The sequence below is a fragment of the Dermacentor albipictus genome, chromosome 2 (assembly GCF_038994185.2).
Source record: "Dermacentor albipictus isolate Rhodes 1998 colony chromosome 2, USDA_Dalb.pri_finalv2, whole genome shotgun sequence".
Lineage (NCBI taxonomy): Eukaryota > Metazoa > Arthropoda > Arachnida > Ixodida > Ixodidae > Dermacentor > Dermacentor albipictus.
Genome location: NC_091822.1, coordinates 116,532,118 through 116,556,567, shown reverse-complemented (window position 1 = coordinate 116,556,567; position 24,450 = coordinate 116,532,118). Strand labels below are relative to the sequence as shown.

At 46.5% G+C, this 24,450-nt stretch overlaps 1 protein-coding gene across 4 annotated transcripts in view; it reads right to left on the bottom strand.

Moving 5' to 3' along the window:
- Positions 1–5,518: 5,518 nt before the first annotated feature.
- Positions 5,519–24,450, bottom strand: part of LOC135917828 (calcium/calmodulin-dependent protein kinase kinase 1) — a 276,923-nt gene continuing 257,991 nt past the window's right edge. For all 4 annotated transcript variants that reach the window (XM_065451429.1, XM_065451430.1, XM_070533881.1 and 1 more), the window contains exons 14-19: positions 15,303–15,328; positions 11,792–11,913; positions 10,161–10,248; positions 9,340–9,468; positions 7,047–7,180; positions 5,519–6,078 (exon numbers count right to left, since the gene is read on the bottom strand). In XM_065451429.1, coding sequence (XP_065307501.1) covers positions 6,015–6,078; positions 7,047–7,180; positions 9,340–9,468; positions 10,161–10,248; positions 11,792–11,913; positions 15,303–15,328 — 563 coding nt within the window. In that variant the 3' untranslated portion in view covers positions 5,519–6,014. The remainder of the gene's footprint in view (positions 6,079–7,046; positions 7,181–9,339; positions 9,469–10,160; positions 10,249–11,791; positions 11,914–15,302; positions 15,329–24,450) is intronic.

Here is a 24,450-nt window from a genome sequence, read left to right as displayed (position 1 = left end):
CATGGTTGCTCAGTGGCTGTGGTGTTGGGCTGCTGAGCACGAGGTCGCGAGATCGAATCCCGGCCACGGCGGCCACATTTCAATGGTGGCGAAATGCGAAAACACCCGTGTACTTAGATACAGGTGCACGTTAAAGAACCCCAGGTGGTCTAAATTTCCGGAGTCCTCCACTACGGCGTGCCTCATATCAGGGAGTGGTTTTGGCAAGTAAAACCCCATAATTTAATTTTTTTTAACGTGAAACTTTCGTCAAACAATAAATATAACATGCGCCTCATTTTCATAGGGGTTCGATTCGGGTTCTACTTTAGATTTGTCCTGTTGCTCTTCCATTCCTCTCTCCACCCCTCCTTCCTAGCTTCCATTTCTGTGTTGCTGTCATCTCCCTTCAGCAGAGTAGGCAGGCGTTGTGCCCCTTCCGGTGGCAGTTTCTAGCCTGCTCGTCGCTTTCCCTTTCCTGTAAACTGTGTATATGTGTTCAAAACAAATAATAATAATAATAAACAATAAGTAGGGTTCTTGTACAGTAGCTTATGAATCTACGGAACATCGCGGTTAATGACAACATAAAACTCCAGGGCGTTTGAATGAGAAACATTGTAGAAAGATTACCACTAACATTTACACGAACTAAGAATTTATCGTTTGCCATTCACAGCATGCTTCCTTGCTGAACAAAATATAAGCACCGTTCCTTGTACGATTGACAGAGGAGATCGGGGAAGAACAACTGCATCCTTCGTACAAAGCATAAAAATTGGTAAACGACTACTGTTTAGGAATTACTTTTACAACATATAAGATGAATTCGAATGTCAGAATTTGGGTGCTCGTTCCAGATATAGTTGCCTTTATTTCCTGTGAAAGCGATATTTTCGCCCTTTATGTTACACCAAGAACAGCTACGAACCTTTATATGTGTTTCGTATTATTCCTCTAAATGGACCATAAATGACGGAATGGCAGTTTTCCTTTATTCGCTTATTGACATACGCACTTCCACATTTCGCTGCATATCATCGGTACTATCAGTCATATTTCGTTTAAATATATAAGCTGGAACAGCCACATTACAGCTCTCGAACTCCTCCAACGAAACAGATGCTATTATGTGAAGTATTAGTGAAAGTGAGTTCTGAGTAAAAAGTCATCGTAAGAAAGTGCCGCTGTGCGTCGGCTTACTTTTTTAGTTAAGCGAGCTTTCTAAATTTTATATCCCAAAATGTCCAAGTAGGTTAAGATGACGTATAGTACATGAAATTTATCGCTTTCCCGCTGTTAGTAAACAGCTTGCAAAATTGCAATGTCTACGGTTGTTCAGCGCTTATGATACCCAGAGTCAATGCATGTAAATTCTTGAGTTTGCAAAGCGACATTCAATATTTATCGGCAACTAAATATCAGCTTCAGTTCAAATGCAATAAGTGCCATTCAGTAAGATGAGTGTTTGTGTATCGAGATCGTTTGTGTTCTTCAAGTTCCTCCGAACAGGGCAATCTCCGTGGGCGCTGAGCGAATGCAAAGAAAGCCGGCGCTCGCGTCAGTTGAGTGACGTTGCGAAGTTCCGGCTTAGGTAGCACACACGAAATCAGACACATGATTGCAACCTCACTTTATTTCATGTCTGAATGGATCTGACAATAGAGCAGGAGGCACAGGGTGGCTTAACAAAGAGCGCGAGTTTATCGCGCAATGATGTCGGGCGAAGGTGCAACATGTTTATTCGTGGAAACGTCTCTCTCGAAAACCTAACGACAGCTCGGCAAGAACACGTCTAGTATAAAAGTGCTCCAAATAAAAGAGCGCTGAAATGTCGCAAGCAACAAAAACATTGAATGTATTCACATTCACTTTCTTGCACTGCTACTATCCGCATAAATAATTGGTGGTAAGAGATACACGAGCAACCAGGATGAACATAATTCTCGGCAAGCCGAGCTTCTTTCTGCAAGAAAGAACACACAGAAATGCTATACGCAGCTCACACTTCAGTTTCAGCCAGGCGCACTCCAGGCAACTGAGTAGTGCCGTGTCTTTTGGTAGACCTTAATGAAGAGGGGTTAGTAAACTGAAAATTGTCCACCATATTACTTTGCCCGCAACTCGCACGCACAGAAATTCATGGGTGACGCTGAGCGAGCAGAATGACATATTTGTTTTTAAATAAAAAATGTAAAGTTGGTGTTAGCCGGGAATAAATTTTAAAGAAAACTTGAGTATTGCCGACGTTCTCGTAACGTGTGCAGCTATAGCTCCCGCCTTACATGTATAGGGAAGATGCTGCACCTTTTAGAAACAAATATTTGCAGATATTCAGTCAATGTTTCAAAATACTGTGCGTTTAAAAGTTTCATAGCCTTGTTAACAGTGAAACGTAAACAAATGACGAAAGACCTTAACGCAATGCAAGTGAAAGACGCTCAGGATCAAGTGATAAAGAGTGTTTCACGTGAATCAACTTGTCTTCCAAGGTCGTAAAGAGTAAAGATTATCGTCATGCGTACTCGTAATCCGAGCGTACTGCGAGAGGCTAGGAACAAATTACTGGGTATTATTGGTTGCAAGACGATAGACAATATAAAACAAATGCCTGCCTGCATTTATAAAACGATATTAGAAGTCATGTGAAAAACACGCCACAACTGAACGTAGTGTTACGACAAAAACTTTTTTGTAACCGGTAACGTGTAATTACAGCTATTTTTTTTAAATCTCCACTGCACCATTGACGGGTGTCCTCACCTCTTCGACCATATGACAAGAAAGTGAGGTTTCAGAAGTGAACGCTACGCATATAAATACAAAAAACACTAACGTGAAGGCGAACGGTTGAGAAGTTGTGCCCAAAGATGCGAGATGAACGTGGGACGTGACATCAAACTGACTCTACTTGTAGCACCATAAGTGAAGGGTTCCGTATAGAACAAGACATGTTCAAGTGTAGTTTTCGTCTCGTCGGTGACAAGTGGCGTAGAGATACACACGTGCTCCTAATAAATATACGGCGTGCTTAATATGCAAATTCTAGCTACAGTGCACAGATTGTTCTCCGACATGACACAGTTCACGACACAAAAACGATCAAGAAAAACATAAAACTATAGAGGGGTCCGAGCATACGCAAAAAGAAGTAGCGCTGGGTAATTGCAATGTAAATCTTTGCCATAACGCATTCCATGGCAAGCGGTGGAGTTCGTTACTCAGGGTTGCGAAAGAAACTGCCTGCGGTTATGCGAAATACGTATGCTTAACATTAGTAAAAACACACGGGAACGTTTTAAAACCATTAGAAGTCTACATGAATGGCAGAGCCAAATGCCTAAGGATTGGCGACTTGCATAATAGGAGAGCCACGTTCTCATCCGAATAAATCAGGCGTGCATTAGCTACAAACGAAGCTCTGGTATATGTACAGAGCAAGAAGCTATGTTGCAACATTGATCACGGAGTTCTTGATGAGTAAAAGCTTACCAGACAGCGCAATATAGCAATAGTAAAAGAAAAGACACATAACTACGCAGTCGACTGTCATTCCAGTGCCTAATGAAAATATGTAAATAGACTAAACGACGAATTGATATTTCAAAAGGAAGATTAGTGAATACGAAAACCGGGAGAGCAATTTTTTTGCAGCCAAGATAGCACTTTGTGTTTTCTTTACAGCTGCCTTAGTGAAAGTAAATTTTTTAAGCCACGAATGCTAGGAGCAACAGAAGGGCACCCTTCATGCACCTGAAGGGAAGCTTCTCCGGTAGATACGACGTAGTTCATCCGACACTAAAGGAATACAACAACCTTGAATTACTCGTAACGGCTTAGTCACCGCAACAGCATATGTACAGGCTAGGAAGCTGACAAATACATGAGGTAAGCACATATCGACCCTGCGTCTACCGATGCATTATTGCTCTCCAAAAACCTGCTGCAATGCCGTGCAAAAATGTTTAAACTTACTGCTCCAAACTTGTGCGCTTTCGCATAAAATCTATATCTAAACAGCACAGCTATGGTAGCGACTTATTTAATGTTATAATTAGTGCGGCGCTATTAGCACAGTAAAGTGTTGATTGGTTCTGCATTTGGCGTAGGCGGAAAGTTTGTATAGTGCCGTTTAATATAGGATCGAAATTACCAATACAGAAAGATACGTTGGGCTATGCAGTAGATTTGGGTAACCTCGCTAATTCCTACAAAAAGGTGGACAGGCCAAAGCACTTCACACATAAACTACTTATCTGTGAGAGCTGGGATTGTGCAAGGCATACGAAAAAAGACTGTACATGCATATTGTTCCCTCAACCACCTGCATTCTATACCGCCATGTACAATGCATTTCAGTATAAGTTAATATGAACTGCGTTGGACGCCGAAGGAGACAGTGACTCGACTTAAAAGACTAAGGATAAAAACCAACAGATGCTCTGCTATAGCGCGCATTTCGCCTATTGTGTAGCAACATCATCTTTCTTGCAGACGGCGCAAGATGTGTGAAAGCAAATTCTTGGAAAATGTTTACCCAAAAGCATAAAATAGAAAAAGGAATATAAGCACCATTTCCTAGAAACGGATCTCGAATGTAAAATCTGTGTATTGTGATAAAAAGCAGTGGGGATACAGCGAGTTGGTTTATTTTTTTCTTTGTTCGTTCGAAGCTTTGTCATGGCGCGAAAGCATGAAACGCATGATACATTAGTACGAATAATTTTGCCCAGCGAGGCCCTAGAACGTCGGGAAGGACAGAAGGCTAGTATGCATATTATAATAAAGTGCCAATTTTCATGAGAACGTGGGGCCACATAGTACGAGCCGCGCTAGTCGCACGGAATGAGACGGACCGAAAGGTTACTTGAGAGTTACTGACTGCCGTATATAAGTGGAAATACTCTCGAGTAGAAAATGCTGCACGAACACTTATTCGACACAACAAATAGTAGCGGATTATGTACAAGTGAACAGATTAATGGTTTTGCAAAGTCGAGTGCTGTTTAATGTGTTTCGTGTTAAGAGTGCTTCGTTAGAAGTTAGGGATGAAATTTGGTATACTTGAGCTGATAAAACTTCCGAGCAAACCCTGCAAGCAGAAGGGTGACCATTGTATATACATTGTAAGCAGTGAAAAAAAATTACTCCTGCTAACTGCGTTCTTCTTTTAAACCAGTCCGTGATTCCAGTCTTGATTTTATTACTTCGCATTTAACAGCAACTACGTTGCAGTCTTGAGTTTTGTCGCTGGAACTTTTGCTCAACATAACATAACAGGGAGCGTTTGGTCGGTGCATTCAAGAAGCTCAGGGGAGTCATTTAGCGATCATTTCTAAAGTATATCATCTGGTATATAAATGTGAATCCATGGTGCTTCCATTTATTCGTGCCAGTAAGGGCAGAAAGTAAGTTAGTTAATTACGCGACACTGGATGACATTAAAAGGAAACGCAAATCAACCATGTATTGCAAAGGCAATCGTACGCAGGTCATTGAAAGCATCAACACTGCCGTTTCGCGAACTGCAGCGGTCTCGCGCGGGCGCATGACCGATATATATATATATATATATATATAGATGGTGGATCCTGTGACATCACAGCTGCGCAGAGTCTATCGATAAAGAGAAGGGTATCAAAAAAGATGGGGCGATGGTATGAAGCCAATGCACTCCGGTCGAGTGCAGGCGAGGGTTGAACATGTGACACGGTGCAGAGAGTCTTGTGGCTACCGCGCGGAGGTGAAGACAGCTCACGCTAGGGTCGGGCCAGCCGCGGGTGATGCACGGAGTGAGGCGTAATGCTGCTGGCGGAGGTATAGGCACCGGGCAGTCGCAACGCGCAAAGTCTGTTCATCGCGGCTGCGTCTGCACCGGAGAGTGGCGCATGACATGAAGCCTTGCTTCATTGTCATCGCCTTCGTCGTCGTCGACGTCATTTTCGTCGCGGACTTCTGCAGGATCGCTGGCGGCCATCCACCAACGGTCAAGATAGTCCCAACGGCTTTGCGGCAGCCCGAGTTTCGAGCTGCCGCTATGTCTGGTCCAGGAAGGCGATTTCGTTGAGGGCCGGCAGCGGACTTTCCAGAGAGACTTTCCTGCGAGTTCGCAAAAGAAGTAGAACGCGCATGTTGATTACGCGACATGGGTCAGCGGAGCGTGAAGTGAGTTGCTGTGGTTCGTTCTAGCGCTGCTAGGTAAACGCAAGAAGATTCCTATAATAGAAGAGGCTCATTGGGCGAAAGTTCAAATTCTGGAGGATGCATACTGGCGCAATAAAATGAAGTCATTAATTGTCGCGTCGAATTATCAACCTTAGCATGAACTGGGTGAAGTCGGGTACGTACCACGGCAGGCTTTGAAACCAGTTTTGGGGTACATATACATGCTAGACTAGAATGGGGGCAAGCATATGGTGAACCATCCGCCTTTCTCAATCAGCAAAGTGCTTGTAATCATAGTCGCGTTTGTATAGTCAGCTAGCGTCGGGTAAGACAGGTGTGGTTTTTGTCGTAATTTTGCTGGGCTTCGACTTAACAGCACAGCTTCGCGCTTTAAAATGCTAGAGTATACAAAAACATTCCGTATGAAGTCTAGTAATTCCAAGTGTTTTATGAACTTACAGAAATACGTAATTCCTTATTTTAGTAAGAACTGGGCAGCGGGCGCAAGAAAAACACGTGAAACTATTGGACTCGAATACATAAGCGTTTAGGTCGGATTGAAGTACCTCCATGGGAAGACAGACCTCGACGCAGGTTGGTGCTGCAATGAAAAATGATTAATATGGGGACATCCGGTTCAAGTAAGCTTCGGACAGACGGGACTGTGCCTACGAGCAGAGGCTGAGAAGTAAACATTAAAAAAATAGGGCATTTCAGCCTTGTTCTCCCAGCTAACGTTAAAGGTAAAGGCCGGTTGTTTAGAACAAGATTAGGTACAGCCGTTTATTTCATTAATCCCGTAGCACTTTCTAACGCATTGCATCTTTACATTTGCCGCTCTTCAGTGCCAACATCCTACGACGCTAATGCAGTTTTGTAAAGGTGATGGAGGAGGGCCAAACCTTTCGAGGAACACATCGAAGGAGGAAGGTGCTGAATTGGAACGAGTTGCCTTGGTGAAGCGGGCGCGGTGGCGGGGGCAGTCCTTGTAAGGGTTCCCGAACGAGTGCTTCTTCAACATGCTCTTAACCAGGATCTGCGTTAAAGAATACTCGAGGAGTTTAAGAGGCAGGAGCAAGAAGGCAGTAACAACCTGATGGGAATAATTAACAAAGTACCATACCATTGTGATTCCTAGCGATTCATAATATTTAATTTGCATCTATGTAACGAATGTAAGCAGTTTGTAACGAGTTTGTAAACATTCCCAGAGATTCATAATACTTGATTGCATCTATGTAAAAAAACAAGAAGTTCGTTATGGTAACGTCTAATTCCAAAGCTTTAAAGATATTCCTTTGGCTGAAAAAGATTGAATGGATTGATTGATTGAGGCAAAGCGTAGACAAGCCCTTATTTAAAAAATCTTGCTCAATGTGACTCTCCACCCCCCCCCCCCCCCACCCCTTGATCATGTTGCAACTACTGGGGAGAGCGGCAGCGCAAAGCAAATAAGTCGTCGTTTCGCTCGAAAGGCGAAGCATCGATTGCGATAGTAAACTACTAGACAGCTATATGAAGGCAAAATAGTTATTTTATCGGCCACATAAACTGACTAAAGTAAGCATGGTTTCACGCGCGCATAGACAAACATGACCACATCTTACTCGATGACCGCGGAAGACTCGTAATGAGAATTGTGGCGAGATGAAGCGCGGTGGCAGGAGCGAACCAATTGACCGCCGTGCTGCGTCCCACTTAAATGTGAACTAAGCAGCGAGAACAGACCGCACACGATACTATCAGCCCTCGGCACCCCTACACTCTGTACTAATCGCTTTCAAGATATATGGGGCCCGCGTGGCCGCGCTCAGTCGCTCAGCCGCACTGCACGCAGCCGCCGCGGGAGTAGGATACCCCCTCCACCCCCAGTGCCTTGCGTGCAATGGAGGACGGCGCGCTTCCTCCCCGCCTTCCTCCCTAGCACGCGAGGTCGAGCCACCATCTCCGGCTCACCCTTGAACGCTTTTACTCGCACACACAGCATACGGCGCGCGCCCACGATGTGATCGCACTTGGACATATACGCAACATCACGGTGACGCCAACACCGACGGTGTGAATGCGCCTGGAGTCTCCGTATGATTTCTATCGCAATAATTGCAACTGGACGGCGACACAAACATAGACGAGCGATACTTGCAATTGTGGCTTATCGGGTTAAAAATACGGAAATAAGTAGTCTACGAAGAAAAAAAAAGTCGCAGTTTCGCCCGAAAGGCACATCGCCTGCGATAGAAGATTATTAGGCAGCTATACGAAGTACGGGTAGGAGTTTTATCGGCTCGTATAAGGATGTACGCATTCGCTCATTAACTAAATTAACAAGCTTGGTGTCACCTACGCACAAGCAATCATGAACACATTTCACTCAATGACCGCGCACATTCGCTGTCAAAACGCTTGAGTGAGGAATCGCGGCAGCAGTAGCGAGCGTATTGACCTTCGTGCTGCCTCTCGCTTCAACTCGAACTAAGTGACCAGAGCCAAGCGCACACGAAGCTATGACCATGACCACTCGCCGCACTCTTGCCCCCATCGCAAGCCGTTTTCAAGACAGGGCGGTAGCGGCTGCGCCATATGCAGCCGCCGCCAGAGTGGAACGCCCACGTCGTATTACCGGGCACGACTGCCATAGAATCTAATGGGGATGCTCCCGAGTAGGCAACAGTGATTTTTACGTAGTCGCTTTCATCACGCGAGTCTTGTCAATGGAAATTTCAGGCCAGGTAGCGTAACGTCATGGATCGGAGTAAACAGGCCTTGCGCTATCTACGTGGCGTTTCTCGCGCATGCGCATGGGGTTGCGCCGCAGGAGTTTTCGGCGTATAGGAGACCAACAGACGGACGGATGGACGGACGGACGAACGGGCTAACCACGTACGGCTTTACGGCTTCGCTGTAAAAGAGGCACCTTTCCTTGTGTCTGTAAGCGCGATAACAAATGATACAACACGGGTTGTTTTAACGAACTAGAAGGTGTAAGCCAGGCCTTGCGCAGCAAGATCGTGATTGCATAATTTTTTGCCCGGAGCAATAGCACATTAATAACAAGACCAAGGTATAGGCAGAGAAACTATATAACGTATAGTTTCTCTAGCATCATGCAGCACTTTGTATCCTGATTTGCTCAGTCGACTCGAGTTTTCTACATGTGCTGCGTTGCACATTAAAGGAAACCATACGGATCCTTACCAACGTGTCCAGCTTCGGGATCGTGCGCACGCAGTTGTCAATTTCCTCCTCCGTGACTTCGACGAAGACGCAGTTCTCGCCTTCAGACGGCATCGGGAATGTGCCATTTTGGGTCACCCATGGATCTACCTGCGGGGGCAGATGGAATACTGATGGTATCATCTATACCTGACTCGCGCACAAAGCGGAAATAATACTGTGATGTGACGCAATTGTTGACCGAGTCTAATGGCGGTGGTTGTTCACAGTTCAGAGAACTCTGATAGGCTAGTAGTTCTTGTAGAGACTTGCAAAATACAAAAATTCGCGCGCTTTTTCCAAGGGTCCGTCGTCGTTTTTTGCATGTGCTAATTTACAATGCAGTCGATGTTCTTGAATTTCCTGCACAAATGCACGACGGCTTTCCTTCGCCTCTCTCTTACGCCTGCTTATTCTCCTTTTTAATTATCTGAGAGTAGTCTAGCCGATCAGACGCTTTTGTGGTTAACAACGCTGTCGTCTCTATTTAATTTTCTTCCTGTCCCCCTGCCTCAACTCTGCTGTAATAGTACACAAAACATTTTTAGTTTATTGTTCAGTTAACTTTTTTGCATTGTGGCAGACATATAGACACACTAGGAAAGTATGGGAGGGAACATTGCAGCAGCGAAGCATCAGTACGGCAGTGGTATGATAAGAGCGCGTCATTACGAAATACCAGTAGGAGAAAAGCGACTTGGGTTTGGATTCGATTGAGGTAATGTTATTTATATTAGCATACGTTGACTGAAATATACTGATTGGTTGCTTTTCAATGACGGCAAGACAAAGGTGCAGTTTACCTTAATTTCAGGAACTGTAATCCTCTCTTCAGGGTTTTTCTTCAGCATGCGTGAAAGGAGGTCTTGGAGCTCAATGCTGATGTTGGAGCTACAAGAGAAAAAAAAAACATATACATATATTGGGAACAGAGTAGGCGAAGCAGGCCAGGCGCGTTTATTTTAGATTGGCCGACTTTGCATGATATGAGTGACACAATGCAATAGCGACTAAATATACCGGTCGCCGGCAAAATCTCTGAGTAGAAGAACCGGTGGTGATATGCTATCGGTGCAAACAACAGTGGGTAATTACTCAATCTTCTAAGTGCCTTGACCATACCTGATTCACGTTCATGCCTTCAGTATTCAGTCGATATGTAGGTTATCTCCTGAAGCGCCACATTTCTAAGGAGTGCCACACTCTCATTTATTATGCCCAACGCGAAGAAGCACTTCTCGGCGGTCGATCCGTTGCGTGTGTGCAAATTATTAATGGACTCAGCCATGCGCAAGCATTTAGATGACGCCCGCATACATCTCACGGGCTACGTGTTTAATGGACACAGCGCACGGATGAAAAATTGATTATCTGGTCGATTGATAATGTGCGCTGAGAGCTTGCAATAAGCACGTACAAACAGAAAAAGAAGAGCAGTTAGGAAGCGTCCTTATTGCGCATTCATTACTGATACCAGATGGACGGCCTTGTCAAACTTACATGGTTTTATGTTAAAAAGAGGCTTTCCGTCTACATATGTTTCCCCGCATTATGAAATTGAGGAAGCAATGATAGGTGGCGCTATCTGTTCTCCTACACTTCATCTCCAGTCGCTTCAGTTCACGCATCGTCAGGTGAAGGCGCTTCAAGTAACTGCGACGTGCAAGCACGTTGACATGGCGTGAGAGTACGAGGAAGTCTATTTAGAAATAGGAGAAAGGACGACCTGAGGTTAATGCCTCGGGTCTGTTACTGTGCGTCGGAGAAAGGGCAAGGTGACAGAACGACATTCATGAAGGGTGACAATGGGCGACTGCTAATGCAAAGCAACAAGGCCTCCGGTCGAATGCGCTTGTAACGACCGCGGGCCAGAACTTCTGCCCGGTAGGAATTCGAGTTAATCATATATGCGGCTCTGCAAGTCGAATTACAGTCTGATGAAGCTAACGTTAGCACTACTTCAGACTGTACTCGTTTGCAGGGTAGGAGCCAATATCGCCTGCCGTTTATTCGCATAATGGGGGGGGGGGGGGGGGGGGCACCTCATGCAACACAGGCTGCTCGGCTTGGCATTTGTCCCATCTACGAGAATAGGGACAGGCGGTACGTTGAAGTAGGGCAAATCACGTTTTCAAAAGCCCCGCCTAATAGTAGTTCTGTGAAGACCCTGATTGAGACGCTAAGGTGCGTGCATGTAGTTAGAGCATGGCACAGGGCACGATGCGACGCACCTCGGCACAGGAGCTTACAGGTTGGTCCGAAGCTTTCAGTTCGTTTTTGGTCTGATCTTAACTTTTTTTTTTTTAGTCTGCTCGAGATACGCGCGGAAATAGGCGAAGAGGTTTACTATACGGGTACGAACCGTGTAGACGTTGAAAAAGATGGCCGACTCTCACTTGCCGGAAAAATGTAAGTTGATCGTAGGCACACTCACGGAAAGACTAGAGGCTGGTTTCTGATTTTGTTGTAGAGGATGAGCACGCTGGGGTCGTGGAAGGGAACGTTGCCCACCACGAAAGCGTAGAGCGTCACACCCATCGCCCACACGTCCACCGCCTGCGCGGAAAGGTGCATAAAGGAATAACAGTCAGACACTTGCTTATGTTTCAAAGGAAGCAGACTCTTGAAGTTAGCTGTTTTAGAAGCCAGTTTGTAGCTGCTGAGATGCAGATACCACGAGCAGGAATACATGCATGCATAAATGCACGCGTACGTGCTTGCCATACACACATACATACATATACAGTGTCACAACTATCGTTCCCCATTTTTTTTTAAATTTGCATATGCCACGTAGCTGGACAGAACCAAAGTAATCTTGCTTGGAGATGCTCAGATTATTTATTTCATACCACCTAATTACATAATGAATACTAATTAATTAATCAACTTCTCAAATATTATAATTAGATTAAAAGTGCCATTGAGAAAACTGTAGAGCGACATGAAAAACCCCCGATACAGCTTTCTGTTGCTCAATACATGCTACTTAAAAGTGTTTTTCGAAGCATGAAAGAAGCTCGCGAATACACGCAATATTGCCGCTCCACTGGCCGCTCGAGGCACTTTGCAAGGCATTCGCAGGCTTCTTTCACGCTCTGAAAAAACACTTATGTCGCACGCATTGAACAACATAAAGCTGTATTGGGAGTTTTTCATGTTGCTCTACAATTTTCTCATTAACACTATTCGTCTAAATATAATATTTCAGAAGTTGCATAAATAATTAGGACTAATTCTATAATTAGGCCAAATGCAAGAAAATTCCTCTGAGTACCTCTAAGCGAAGGCAAAGAACATTGCCTTTGTTCTGTTCAGCTACGTGGCATTCGCATATTTCTAAACCTTGGTCTATGATAGTTGGAACACCCTGTATACATCATACAAATGTGCATACAGACAAGCGCATGGGCAAGTATAATAGTGGGTCCACACAAACACGCACCGCGTACAATAGATGAACATATTACTTCTTCTCTTTTGTGATAGCATGCTTTTGCACACAAAACACCCTGTCTTCACGGCTCACTCAAGCACATTGCAGACGCTTAGCGAACGAGATTGCGCACGCAAAGTGGCCACGCTGCCTCGAAGCCTTTGTAATTGCATTATAAAACATGCAGGTTTGTTTGCGTTTTTATTTGTCTATTGATACTGTTAACCCCCGAAGGTTCATTACAGGAATGAAGATAGAGTCAATATTGACAATTCAGTCGAAACATGCAAGTCTTCATTTCATGCATAATCATTTCTGTGATCACGCAATGGCCAGGCCACAATTAAAATGTAACTCCGTAGCCGTTTTATGTTATATGGTGGTGAAGTTGACTGAAGTTTACTCAACTGGCCTTGGGGCCCCGTGTCAGAGAACCGACTGCACGCCTTATAAAGCTGCTTTACAAGTGCAAAGGACTTCCAGGACTTTCTGTCTGCGTTAGATATATTTTCTTTCAGCTAAGTCGTAACACCGCACCGATGAGCTTAGATTGTTGGCCACTTAAGGTGCATTCGTTTTCTTTCCTAACGAGGGACACTTTTTCTCAGTAGGAGAGAGGTTCAGATAATAGATGCGGTGCCCTCTCAGGAAAATATTTTGAATTGAATATCCATATCCTAAGTTTCATTTGTCACTTTTGTCAGGCCACTGTACCGGCAAGTTTAGTGAACGTATTCATGAGTAAAACCTAACAGCTTTAGAATAGCATTTGTCGCCTCCCTTAGCAAACGTACGCACCCTTGCGGGACGTTACGGTGCGTGTCCTTTGAAGTCTTTTAGTTTACCGTATGGAAACGCAAACGTAAAGAAGCCGTTATAAAACAGGGCGCCATCTGGTGCCTCGTGCCAAACGTATCCAAGGCAAGACGATATATTAGAAACCATCCTACTGTTGCTATGCGTATCCGTCTCGTCAGGCCTACGGGCGCCAGGATCGCCCAACGATCTCTGAAAATGGACGCTTTATGCACTCATAACTAATCGTTCAGGTGAGTTTAGAGAAAGCGGAAGCTCATTAGAAAAGTTACTGGCGATAGACAGGAGTGAGAGAGTAGCCATCACGAGAATTCACGCCGAGAATACGCCGAGTCTACGTAACATGAGGCGGGAACAATAAAAAAACTGATTGTTCCCGCTACACCACCGGAACAGGTTTCTACCGGTAGTAACCTCTTCGGCTACTTCCTGGTGCTGAACATAAACCCATACAGACTTTTTAGGAAGCAGACATGTACGCTTACAGCTATTCCAAGGTTTTTTTTTTCAACAACATCTCTTTAAAAACAACGATTCTGGAGCCATTTATAGCCATGCCATCATTTGACAAGGTACACCAATTTTCTTTCTCGTTTAATGCGGCATTGCCCTGCAATAAAAAACGCCTTTTGGTTGTACGGCGCGTTTCTAGCGATCATATTTTGCTTCAAGAGCCGTGGTGAAATCCGCTACAAGTTGTGACGGTGGCGCATGGCTATTATACAGGCTCATGACTTCATTGCTTCCTCTGAATATGAGAAAGCATGGAGCTCTACACAGAAATTTGGTTTAACTTGAACAAACACATTTCTACTATACGAATTCTTGTGGCTGAATTTGGCTAACACCCGCTTGATAGCTGGATTGTGCGGGACTATTCTGGTGTAGTAATGCAGTATTTTAGTTATTTCCCCTTATGTCATATTAGCCCAAACAGCAATGCTTTCCAAAATAAGACATCCAGCTAACCAATCTCTACACGTACGCGTGGACACACAAACCCACTGGCACAGATAGGCAGGTGCTTGCGAAGACACACGCATAGGCATGCTCGGAAAACGAAGAACGTGCATGTATACACACAGTGCAGAGACATGCACAGGCATGCTGTTAGGATGATATTCGCAGTATAATAAACAATCAAGCAAGTGACAGAAAATGACGCCGCCCTGGCCGCCGGGGCTATCCGTCCGGTGTTAGCCATTCAGGCCCGAGCTGCTCCAGCTTTCAAAATTAGGAACCCCGACCCCATCCGCAAACTGCCTTACGCGACACAGGATGTAATTTGGCGCCGCGTAAAACCGCGACACTACAAAACTCCTTTCTTTTTCCTTCAATTTTCTCATTAAGAGCCTGCGGGCTCACGCCAAGGGCTTAAAATGTTGTGGAGAAGCGTCCCGTGGTTTATGGGCAACTCTGTACCTAAAGCTCGCTCAATGGCTGCGAACGCACACACACACGTAGTACTATAGGCGCCCGAGTGACGTAAATACCAGTGAGGCAGGACTCGCGTTATTAATATGCGCCCGCTGCCGAATAATCGAAGAGTTCGGGAACCAGGATGCCGAGGGTTTAAAACAAGGGCGTTATAAGGCGCTCGCGTTTTCCCTTGTCGACGTGATTAACCGGAACAGATGCCTCGTCGGTGCCTCGGGCTTCGCAAGGAAAGACACCGGGCTAATGAGATACTCACTTTGCCGCTGTACTCGCTTCGGTTCTCTGCGACAGACAAACAAGAAAAGACAAAAGAATATTTCTTCCCGAGAGACTCATCACAATGTCATTCAAGCGACCTAGAGAAACTAAAACGCACACACAAATTGATATATATATATATATATATATATATATATATATATATATATATATATATATATATATATATATAGAGAGAGAGAGAGAGAGAGAGAGAGAGAAAGGGTGATTAAGAGTCGCGATGCGGTTAGGGTTCAGTTTCAATTATTCAGCGCGACAGCCTGAGATGCGTGTGGTAAAGTGCAAGGGCAGTGCAAAACGTTTTTATTACTGGTCCTCGGGTTTCTGCGCTTCGCTGTACGTGCCTCTATTGTCGGTTTCGGGAAGTTACCGTAAGCAAAACGCGAGACTTGAAGGAAGGCACAGCACGAAGCGGTAAGTCTCGTGTTTGCTTGAGGTAACTTTCCAAATTTGTGAACCACGAACTGGCCTACACGCACACTCTGCTTTGTTCTATTGTCGGCTTTGTTTTTAGTGTCACACCAAATAATCGACATGTTGCGAACAACAACAATAACGAAATGAACACAGGAAGACAGTGCGAGAGAAAGCAGTTCAGCAATTATAGGGGGCAAGTTTTACCATACCATAGCATACCATAGACAGACAGAGGTCAGTGACATGTGGAGTCTTCTTTGACAGCTCATCCGTATACACATATAATCTTGTTGCCCTCAGGTTCCATATATAAGTGAGAAAATATTGTTCCGCTTACCTATGTGAAGTGGCGGTCGGCATAATACTTAAAAAAATATATGTAACATCGTTCCGGAGATTGGGTGTTTTCCACTTTTAATTTGGCCATAATAAAGATGAGTAGAACTGCGTTCTACTCATTTGAAAGTGAAATAGACACTATCATCCCGAACAGGTGTTCCACATACCTGTAACTATTATCTGGAACATCATTACATACACCTCTATACCGCGACCCATCCGCTAACGCTCTCGTTTCAGGAGCCAAACAGAAACTCATATTACGGCTATGTCTCGGAAAGAAACTAGATGCTACGCAACGAGTTTTACACGTTGATTACTGACGCCGCTGAGGCTATAGCGAGCGGAAAATGACACTCACTGCTGCATATAATGACGACGTTGTCGCTAAAACGTATACGGGTGCACTGCTATACTGGTACACTTTAAAATAATTTACGCCATTAAATGGGAAAAGGGGGCTAGGTGTATATAACTCACACCCTTAGGGTGTGAGGTATAAGAATCACACCCTTATAAGGATGTGAGTTGTTGACACAGTTACACCATTTGTCCCTTTTAAGGGTGTAAATTATTTTACAGTGTAGATCCGTAATTAAAAAAAAACAGAAAACAATCTGAGAAGCGAAACTTTCATGAAGCGGTTAAAGAACCGCCGTGCTATTGGTCATACTCTTTACAGCACTTTGCGCCAAAGCAATGACCTGCCTGCCAATGAGCCAGGCAAGGAGCGGAGACCAGCCCCAAGTGAGACACGTGACTGCGCAATGTACTGTCTGTGGTATTGGCCGCCTTTGTAATGACACTTTATCCAGTGTCGGTGTGCCGGTTAAGGCGGGCCGATTAACAGTAAGCCGGACTTTACTCGACGAAAGACCGACCAAGTCGATGCGCCAAAGCCCTTACCATGGGAGAGTAGGCATACAAAAGCTTACCTTATAAAATTATCGGGCTCTGGAAGACGTATATTTGTTGCAATGATGACATTTAGGTAAAATATCCCCGTCGCTTTCAATAACAAGCAAGTCGCTGCACCCAGCCCTGTTCGTGAACGGGAAAACGCACTGGCCAGTCGCTAACGGCGGCATGCGACATCGGCCCTCACGCAAGCCGCCTATTCTTCGCAGTCCACCGCATCACCGCCACTCGCTTCCTCGTCGGCTCCAGAGCCGAGCTGTCTATGGTTCCCGCCACTGCCGCAGATCGCCAACGCGGCCCGTCGACACCCACGCTCCGCGTAGTTAACAACACTGCCATCGCGTCGTATGGGCTCCGGCCAATAAGGCTAGTCATCGGACTTCTGCGCTTGCACAGATGGGTGTTTGTGATCGCCGATGTCAGCTTTGCAACACTGGGAGTGGACTTCCTCAGTCATTTCATCCTAGATGTGAGTGTTCGCGATCGGCTCCTAAAGCAAAGCGTCACATCCCTCGATGTACTTGGCCTGCAGTCCAACCTTACCTTATCTGGCATCCGTGCGCGTCGGCTGGTTTCAACGTGGGAGAACATACTTTATGAGCGCCCGTGACTCACGAAACCCCGAAACAATTCGCTGCCCGTGAAACACTGGAACATCTTGAGACTGAATATGCACGTCATCTTCAAATTTTGACTGATGGCTCTGTGGACAAGGTCAGAGGATCTAGTACAGCTGCTTTTCACATTCCCTCTTTGAAGTATGATAGGTCGGGGCGCTTCCCTGCAGTCGTGTCCTCCACAACGATCGAAAGCGTTGCCATTGAGGCAGCTCTAAAGAAGCTACGGTTTTGTACGCCTCTGCTGTCGTTCACACAGATTCGAAATCCGCCCTTCAAAGGTTAGAGAACGGATTCCCTACTGGTGCCTTATGTCTAAGCTCCCTACGCTCGGTGCACAATCTCCATATCAAAGGCTTCTCCATACGATTCCAATGGGTGTCCTCGCACATAGGTATTATAGGCAACGAAATGGCGGACAGCCCCGCCCACAAAGCGCTGTCTGGGAAGCCATTGAGAAAAGTGCCTCAAGACGACAAGAGACTCTTCAGAGAAGCGGTGTTGTGCCACTTCAGTTCTTTGTGGAGCTCACCTCACAAGCCATGTGTGAAGAAGGGTGTCAAAAGAAACCAAGCCACTTTACTGCTTCTCATTCGCGCGGGCTCTGCTCGCACCCGTGCATGGATGTACAAGACTGGCCCGACGTTGTCTCTATTATGTTAAACGTGTGGTGTGTGTGGTGACATAGAACATTACCTTATGTGCTGTACTCTCTATAACGCGGAAGGGAGTGTGTTACTCGGGTCCCTCAAGAAGACAGGAATTCCTCACAGTTCTTTTCAGGACATTGTTTTCCCGCGCGGGAACCCGTTAGATAGGAAGGAGGTTTCTCACTTTCTTTTAAATTACCTGCAGGACACAGATATGGCCTCCACATGGTGACCTTAAGAGGGACTATGAGTAGTTGTGAGGTCTGTGTCTGATTTATATGATTTATGTATTTTAAGTGCCGCTACGGTGGAGCAATTGCCGGCAACAACTGCAAGGCTAATCCCACCAGTAGCCTACAACCACTCAACTCAACTCAACTCAACAAGGTCACGCATCATCTGACCCACCTGTCGCCGAACGGCCACGGAGGCTCACTGAACGTAGGTTGGAAGGAGCCCGCTGATAGTTCTAACGCATGCTTCAGCTCTGTGTTATTCGTCCTTCCTCCAACGATTGGTCTTCCACTCTCCTCCATCTGGTTCCAAAGCAGTATAGTGGCGACTGGGGGCCTTCTGGTGATTACCGAGCTTTGATTGCGGTCACTACTCTGGATCAATATTTCCTTCCCCACATACATGACTTCGGCGCTCACCTCGCAGGAACGAAAATATACAGCAAGACCGATTTGATGAGTGCGTAATATCGAATTCCTGTCCAACCCAGCGACGTCGCGAAGACAGCAATCACTACTCAATTTGGCCTATGTGAGTTTGTGCATAGGCCTTATGGTTTGAAGAATGCGGCGCAAACTTTTCAAAGGTTCATGGAGGTCGTTATGGGTGGACTTTTGTTAATTTTCCTCTACATCGACGACATTACCATTGCAAGTCGCACAGACAGGAAGCACAAAGAGCACCTTCGCCTTCTATTTGAGTGACTATTTGAGAGCCTAGTCCTAAAGCCCCAGAAATGCATTTTCGGCGTTGAAGCCCTGTGTTTTCTCGGCCATCACATTTCACCTCAAGGCGTCAAGCCACTAGAGTCACGGGTGCGGGCAATTCAGGAGTTCATCTCTAGAATCTCCATCCGAAAGTTGCGCAAGTCACTCGGGCTCAAATTTTCACAGGTGCTTCATACCACCCTGTGCGCAAGTTCTTTAGCCGCTTACCGACCTGCTACGTCGTGGCTCCAAAGAAACACCTTCCTTACACTGGCCCTCGGAACACGAACACTCCTTGTAGGCAGCGAAAACAAAGTTGGCTACCGCAGTGTTCCTGGTTCATCCTTTGCCCGACGCCCCAACTAGCTTTATGGTATAGACGCGTCGACCATGGCAGTTGGTGCAGTACTGCAGCAGCACGATGGCACAGACTGGAGGCCACTGGGTTTCTTCTCAAAGGGCCTGAAACCCACAGAAGCTCGCTACAGCACCTTCAGGAGGTAGATGTTAGCCATCTATTTCACTGTGAAGCCTTTCCGACTTTTTCTTGAAGGCTCTGGCTTTCACATTCTGACCGGCCAGAAGCCGTTAACCTTCGTTTTCAAGAACAATTCCTCGAACTCAGAACGTGAGCTTCCGCAAAATTCTTTTATCTCCGAATTTTCTGCGTACAGCCGCCATATCTCTGCCACCGAAAATCCGGCAGATGACTGGCTGGCGCAGTTCGGTACTGTGCCTGCTAGTCCCGCGGATTTCCAAGCTCTAGCCTCCACCCAGCAAAACGACCCCGAGCTGCGCCAATTGCAGGAGAAAGCTCTTCGCTCCCGCTTGCGGGGATGGCGCATCCCTACATAACAACACTCGTCACGTGCAACACATCGCAAGCAGCTCCTCGCCTGTTTACGCCCCATCAGTTTCGGCGGCCAGTATTCGATTCACTGCACGGGCTAAGCCATCTCGGCATCAGAGGGACACAGAAGCTTATCACAGACCGCTTCGTTTGGCGAGAGATCAACAAAGATGTTCGAAGCTGGGCAAGAAGCTGTCAAGCCTGTCAAGCCGTGATAGTGACCCATCACAGGCGTTCAGTGGTGCAGCGCTTTAAACCACCAGATAACATTTAGGCTTGGTAGGGCCGCTCCCGCCCTGCCAGCGTTTTCGGTACCTCATCACGTGTGTCGACCGGTACTTAAGGTGGCCTGAGGCGACGCCTCTACAAGACATCAAGGTCGAAACAGTGGTGGAAGCATGTGTTGCTACGTGGATGTCACGGTACGGTTGGCCTTTGCGAATAACTACTGACTGAGGCCGACAATTCCAAAGCTCGCTTTTTTCTGCCCTGACGAGACCGCTTGGCAAGCGTCTTCATAGCGACACGGCTTACTACCTGTAGAGCATCGGCGTGGTGTAGCGTCTCCACCGACAATTTGTCAGTGGAGACGCTCCACCGAGTACTAGGGCTGCGAGCAGCAACACCGATGCCCTCGGACTCAGCGCATCCGAGATGCTCTATGGATTATCAATGGCGTTCCGGACCAGTTTTTTTGGCATCCAGCAAGGCACTCCGCCAGAGGCCGCGCAGCACTTAGAGAGGCTACATTCCTGGCTCGACCAGTTTCGACCTACAACCACCCGCATCGCACGTGGGCCGCCTGTGTTTAGTTTCTCAACAATGGACATACCCACGCACGTCTTTCTGCGGCGCGACTCTGTGAACTCACCGTTGACTCCTTCCTATGAAAGTTTCTTCTGTGTGTTTTCGCGTTCAGAGAAAACTTTTAAGGTTGACGTAAGCGGCAAAGAAGAGACAGTGCTGTGGAACGCGTGCAACTAGCCTATGTTAATGGTTCACGCTTCATTCCTTCCCCAAGCCTGCTTCTACTGCGGAATAAAGCCAGTCGACTCTCCGTTCTCAACCTGTGAAAACGCGTGTTACTTGCCTCCGCCAAACCGAGGTCCCAATATGTTTTATTGCGGTAGTTTGTACAGATTTTTCTTTCTCCCTTCATTTTCTTTTATTCTCAAGGACTTCATGAGTCCTCATTTTCTGAGCTTGACTACTAAATTGGTTGTTTTTCTGTCACGACTTGTGAACTATTCGTGAGTACTCGTCATCCACCTCCTTTAGTTTTTTTACGACTTTGTTCTTCTAAGTTTCTTTCTTTCATTGTAGACACATATCAAGATAAATAAAAATACAATAGCACCATGGCAGGGAAGACAAGGGCGCAACAGCTAATGTCCTCGTTGTTCTTGCTCTTTTTTCCGCATTGCTTGAAGTGAATCTGTACTGGCTTGCACAAGTATCAGGCATTTTTTTATTTATTGCACGTCAAAGAAGTCGAGTTACATCGACATCTCTCTACACGCATGTAAAAAAAGAAAGGAAACGTGCCCAAATATGCAAATGGAAAGGAAAGTAGTAACCATCATCAAACTGCAGTAAGCGAGTAAATGTATCAACCGGAATGGAGGGTGTAGATGGGGCGGCTAGCACTTCTGTTCTCTCGCAGCGCTAGCTGCGTGAGAACAGAAGCACATCGCATCAGAAGCACATCGGAATGCATTGGGTAGCGCATCGGAATAGCCGCATTACGGAAGATAGAGTAGGCCGAATCGAGTACCATTACGACGCGAAGTTCCGGTCCCACGTAAGCCTCTTCCGTGTGATGATGTCGAAACACATACACTTCCTCAGAAACGAAAGCAAACCCACTTGGTAGAAATGCTATTGCAGTAAATAGTTTATGGCGCTCTGAAACACGCCAATATTTTTTTTCTATGGTTTCCAAGTCAAGGATTTTTGCCTAAAGAATAACAAACAAACGATGTCGAAACTCGAAAGTGTAATGCCCGTATTCCTTTAAGGCTTCGTCGCAAGGACTCCAGGCGGTCTTAGCGGTCCCCGCGAGCCCTTCAGGGTGCCTTCTTGATGGCGTTTATGAGAGATGGTGTTCGACGACTGAACCGGAACCCCGCATAAGATTATTGGCCAGTGTTCGCGATGTGCTGCTGTAGCGGTGGGCCAACCTTACGTAAACGCCACTTGATAGTTATCTGCAGGCTCATTTGCGGGAAGGCGGCAATGGGGCTTTCCATTATGTAACCCTCCATTATCGCACTGCGCCCTGTGTCGATATTAGTGAATACATGCGTGCGCCGGAACATAGCCTCGCGCAACGACGATGTTACGCACAAGATATCACTTGTCGCGAGCGTACAGGCACGAATTCATAGCTTCTGGCTAGCGCGTGTCGGTACTACACACAGCGGCATACCGCCTTGATTGCCGACTCCCACTTGCAGATATGCGCTGACCATTGACACTTACTAGCTGAGGTCGAAGCTCCCGCAGATCGCAGATACTAAGTGGCTGCGATATTTTGCCCAGGAGAACACGATGACGCGTTTTCTAATGCCAGCATCGGAAAGCGGACTCAGATCAGACAGGAATAGAAAAAGAAAGCCCTATTGTGTTTGGGTTCAGGCGCACGCTAAAAAACTCGAAGCCATCAGAGAACTATCGCGACGGTAGCTCTGATAGGCCTACACGCCAAGCTTTGTTCGGGCGTTAGGTGATCGATTTGGCGTCGTCAACTTTCGCCGCCTTGGTCTTCAGGTCGAGCAAAACTGAAGCTATTATCCTTGGCAATGTACATGACCGTTTATGTGATTATATTGCGCTAGAGGTAACGCGCATTCTAGGTTTCATCAAAGGAAGCTAGACCATGCAAACCTTGCGCGGGGAAGCCTTTGAGGAAAGGTGCTGCGAGCGCCATAAAATTTTGTAGCGAGTTCCAGAAAACGCCAAAGGAAGCCGAAGAAAAAGGAAGCCTTTGAGGCGCGACTAAGTATCAGGTGAGAATCAACCAAATGCGTTCAAGAAATTTCGCGAGTTAGGTATGTATTTGCGCCCTGTTGATATTCACGCTAGTTAGGACTAGGGCTGACCGGCACAGCGTCTTGCTCTTGCGCAGTGTTAGCTGTTTCTGGATAAATTCGTTGATCTTATTTTTTAGTGCATAAATTTTGAACACGAGGTCTCGCTCTATGAAAAATTACAAGGGGCCGACTGAGATAAAAGAAGTCATGGCAAGTTCTATGATAGTATCGTACAGAACGGAAACCCGACTGGAGAGGCAGGAGTATAATCGAATTGGAACGCACACTCGTGAATTAAACGAAATGCACCCAATCGAACGTGGGCAGTTGGAATCTATATACAGTGACGCTTTCCGCAAATGCATAAGGGGTGCACGGCCCGTTGATTCTCGTCGAGCGCCAATATTGTACGCTTGCGATCACGCTCGATCCCGCGTGCATTTGAGCAAGTGCTCACACTGAAGAGCAGGACTGGTGCTAACGCTGAGGAGCAGGTGCGCACGCCGAGGAGCATGTTTCGCAGCATGTCGTAGTCATGCTTGCTCGGCGCATTGCATTTTTGCTCCACTTTCTGTTGCTCTGACATAGTACGTTTAGATGGCACGCCAGCGGAGAATGCAAGTGCACCTTTGAACGCAACCAGCCTTATCGGGGTTGAAAGAGGCAAGCTGGCTTTGTGCGCCATTTGCTTGGGGGCACGCCACTTCCCCTTGGAGACGCAGATGTGACCGTCCACGTGGTAGCCACGTGGCGCAACGAATGCGCAACCATGAGGCCCTCTCCTTCGGTGTCCTTACTAGCGTCTCATCGCGGATTTCCGCGTCGCAGCGCCCTCGCCTTCCCCACCAGCGACCAACGACCCGCATGCGCAGGCTGGCTCCCCCCCTCCCCCCCCCTACATTGCACTGCTGTGGACGAAGTAGTGTGAGCCACAGCTCACAGATGGAGCCACCGTCCTTCAGCCGAGCAAGAGCAAGGGACGATAGCAAGAGCTTAGCAAGAGAGGATAGCAAGAGCTTGGTGGCGCAACCCATAGCCCCATTCTTGAGGGGACGCTCATAACATTCATCCATCCATCCATCCATCCGAGCGTGAGCTATTTGGCGAACGCACGAGCAGCAGCAACAGGCGGCACCCACGGTCAGCAAGAGAGATGCAAGGAGGTTCGCAAAGACAGCTTCACTTTAAGAAATGGGAGGTTGCAATTGACAGGTGTCTTACTCGCGTTGGTAACAAGGGACATAATGTTCTTCAGAATAGTATAGGCTTGGGCTGGTTAGTAATACATAGTTACCCTAGACGCATAGCACGGGAAGGACGAACGATAAAGGCCAGACAGGACAAGCGCGTGTCCCGTTTGG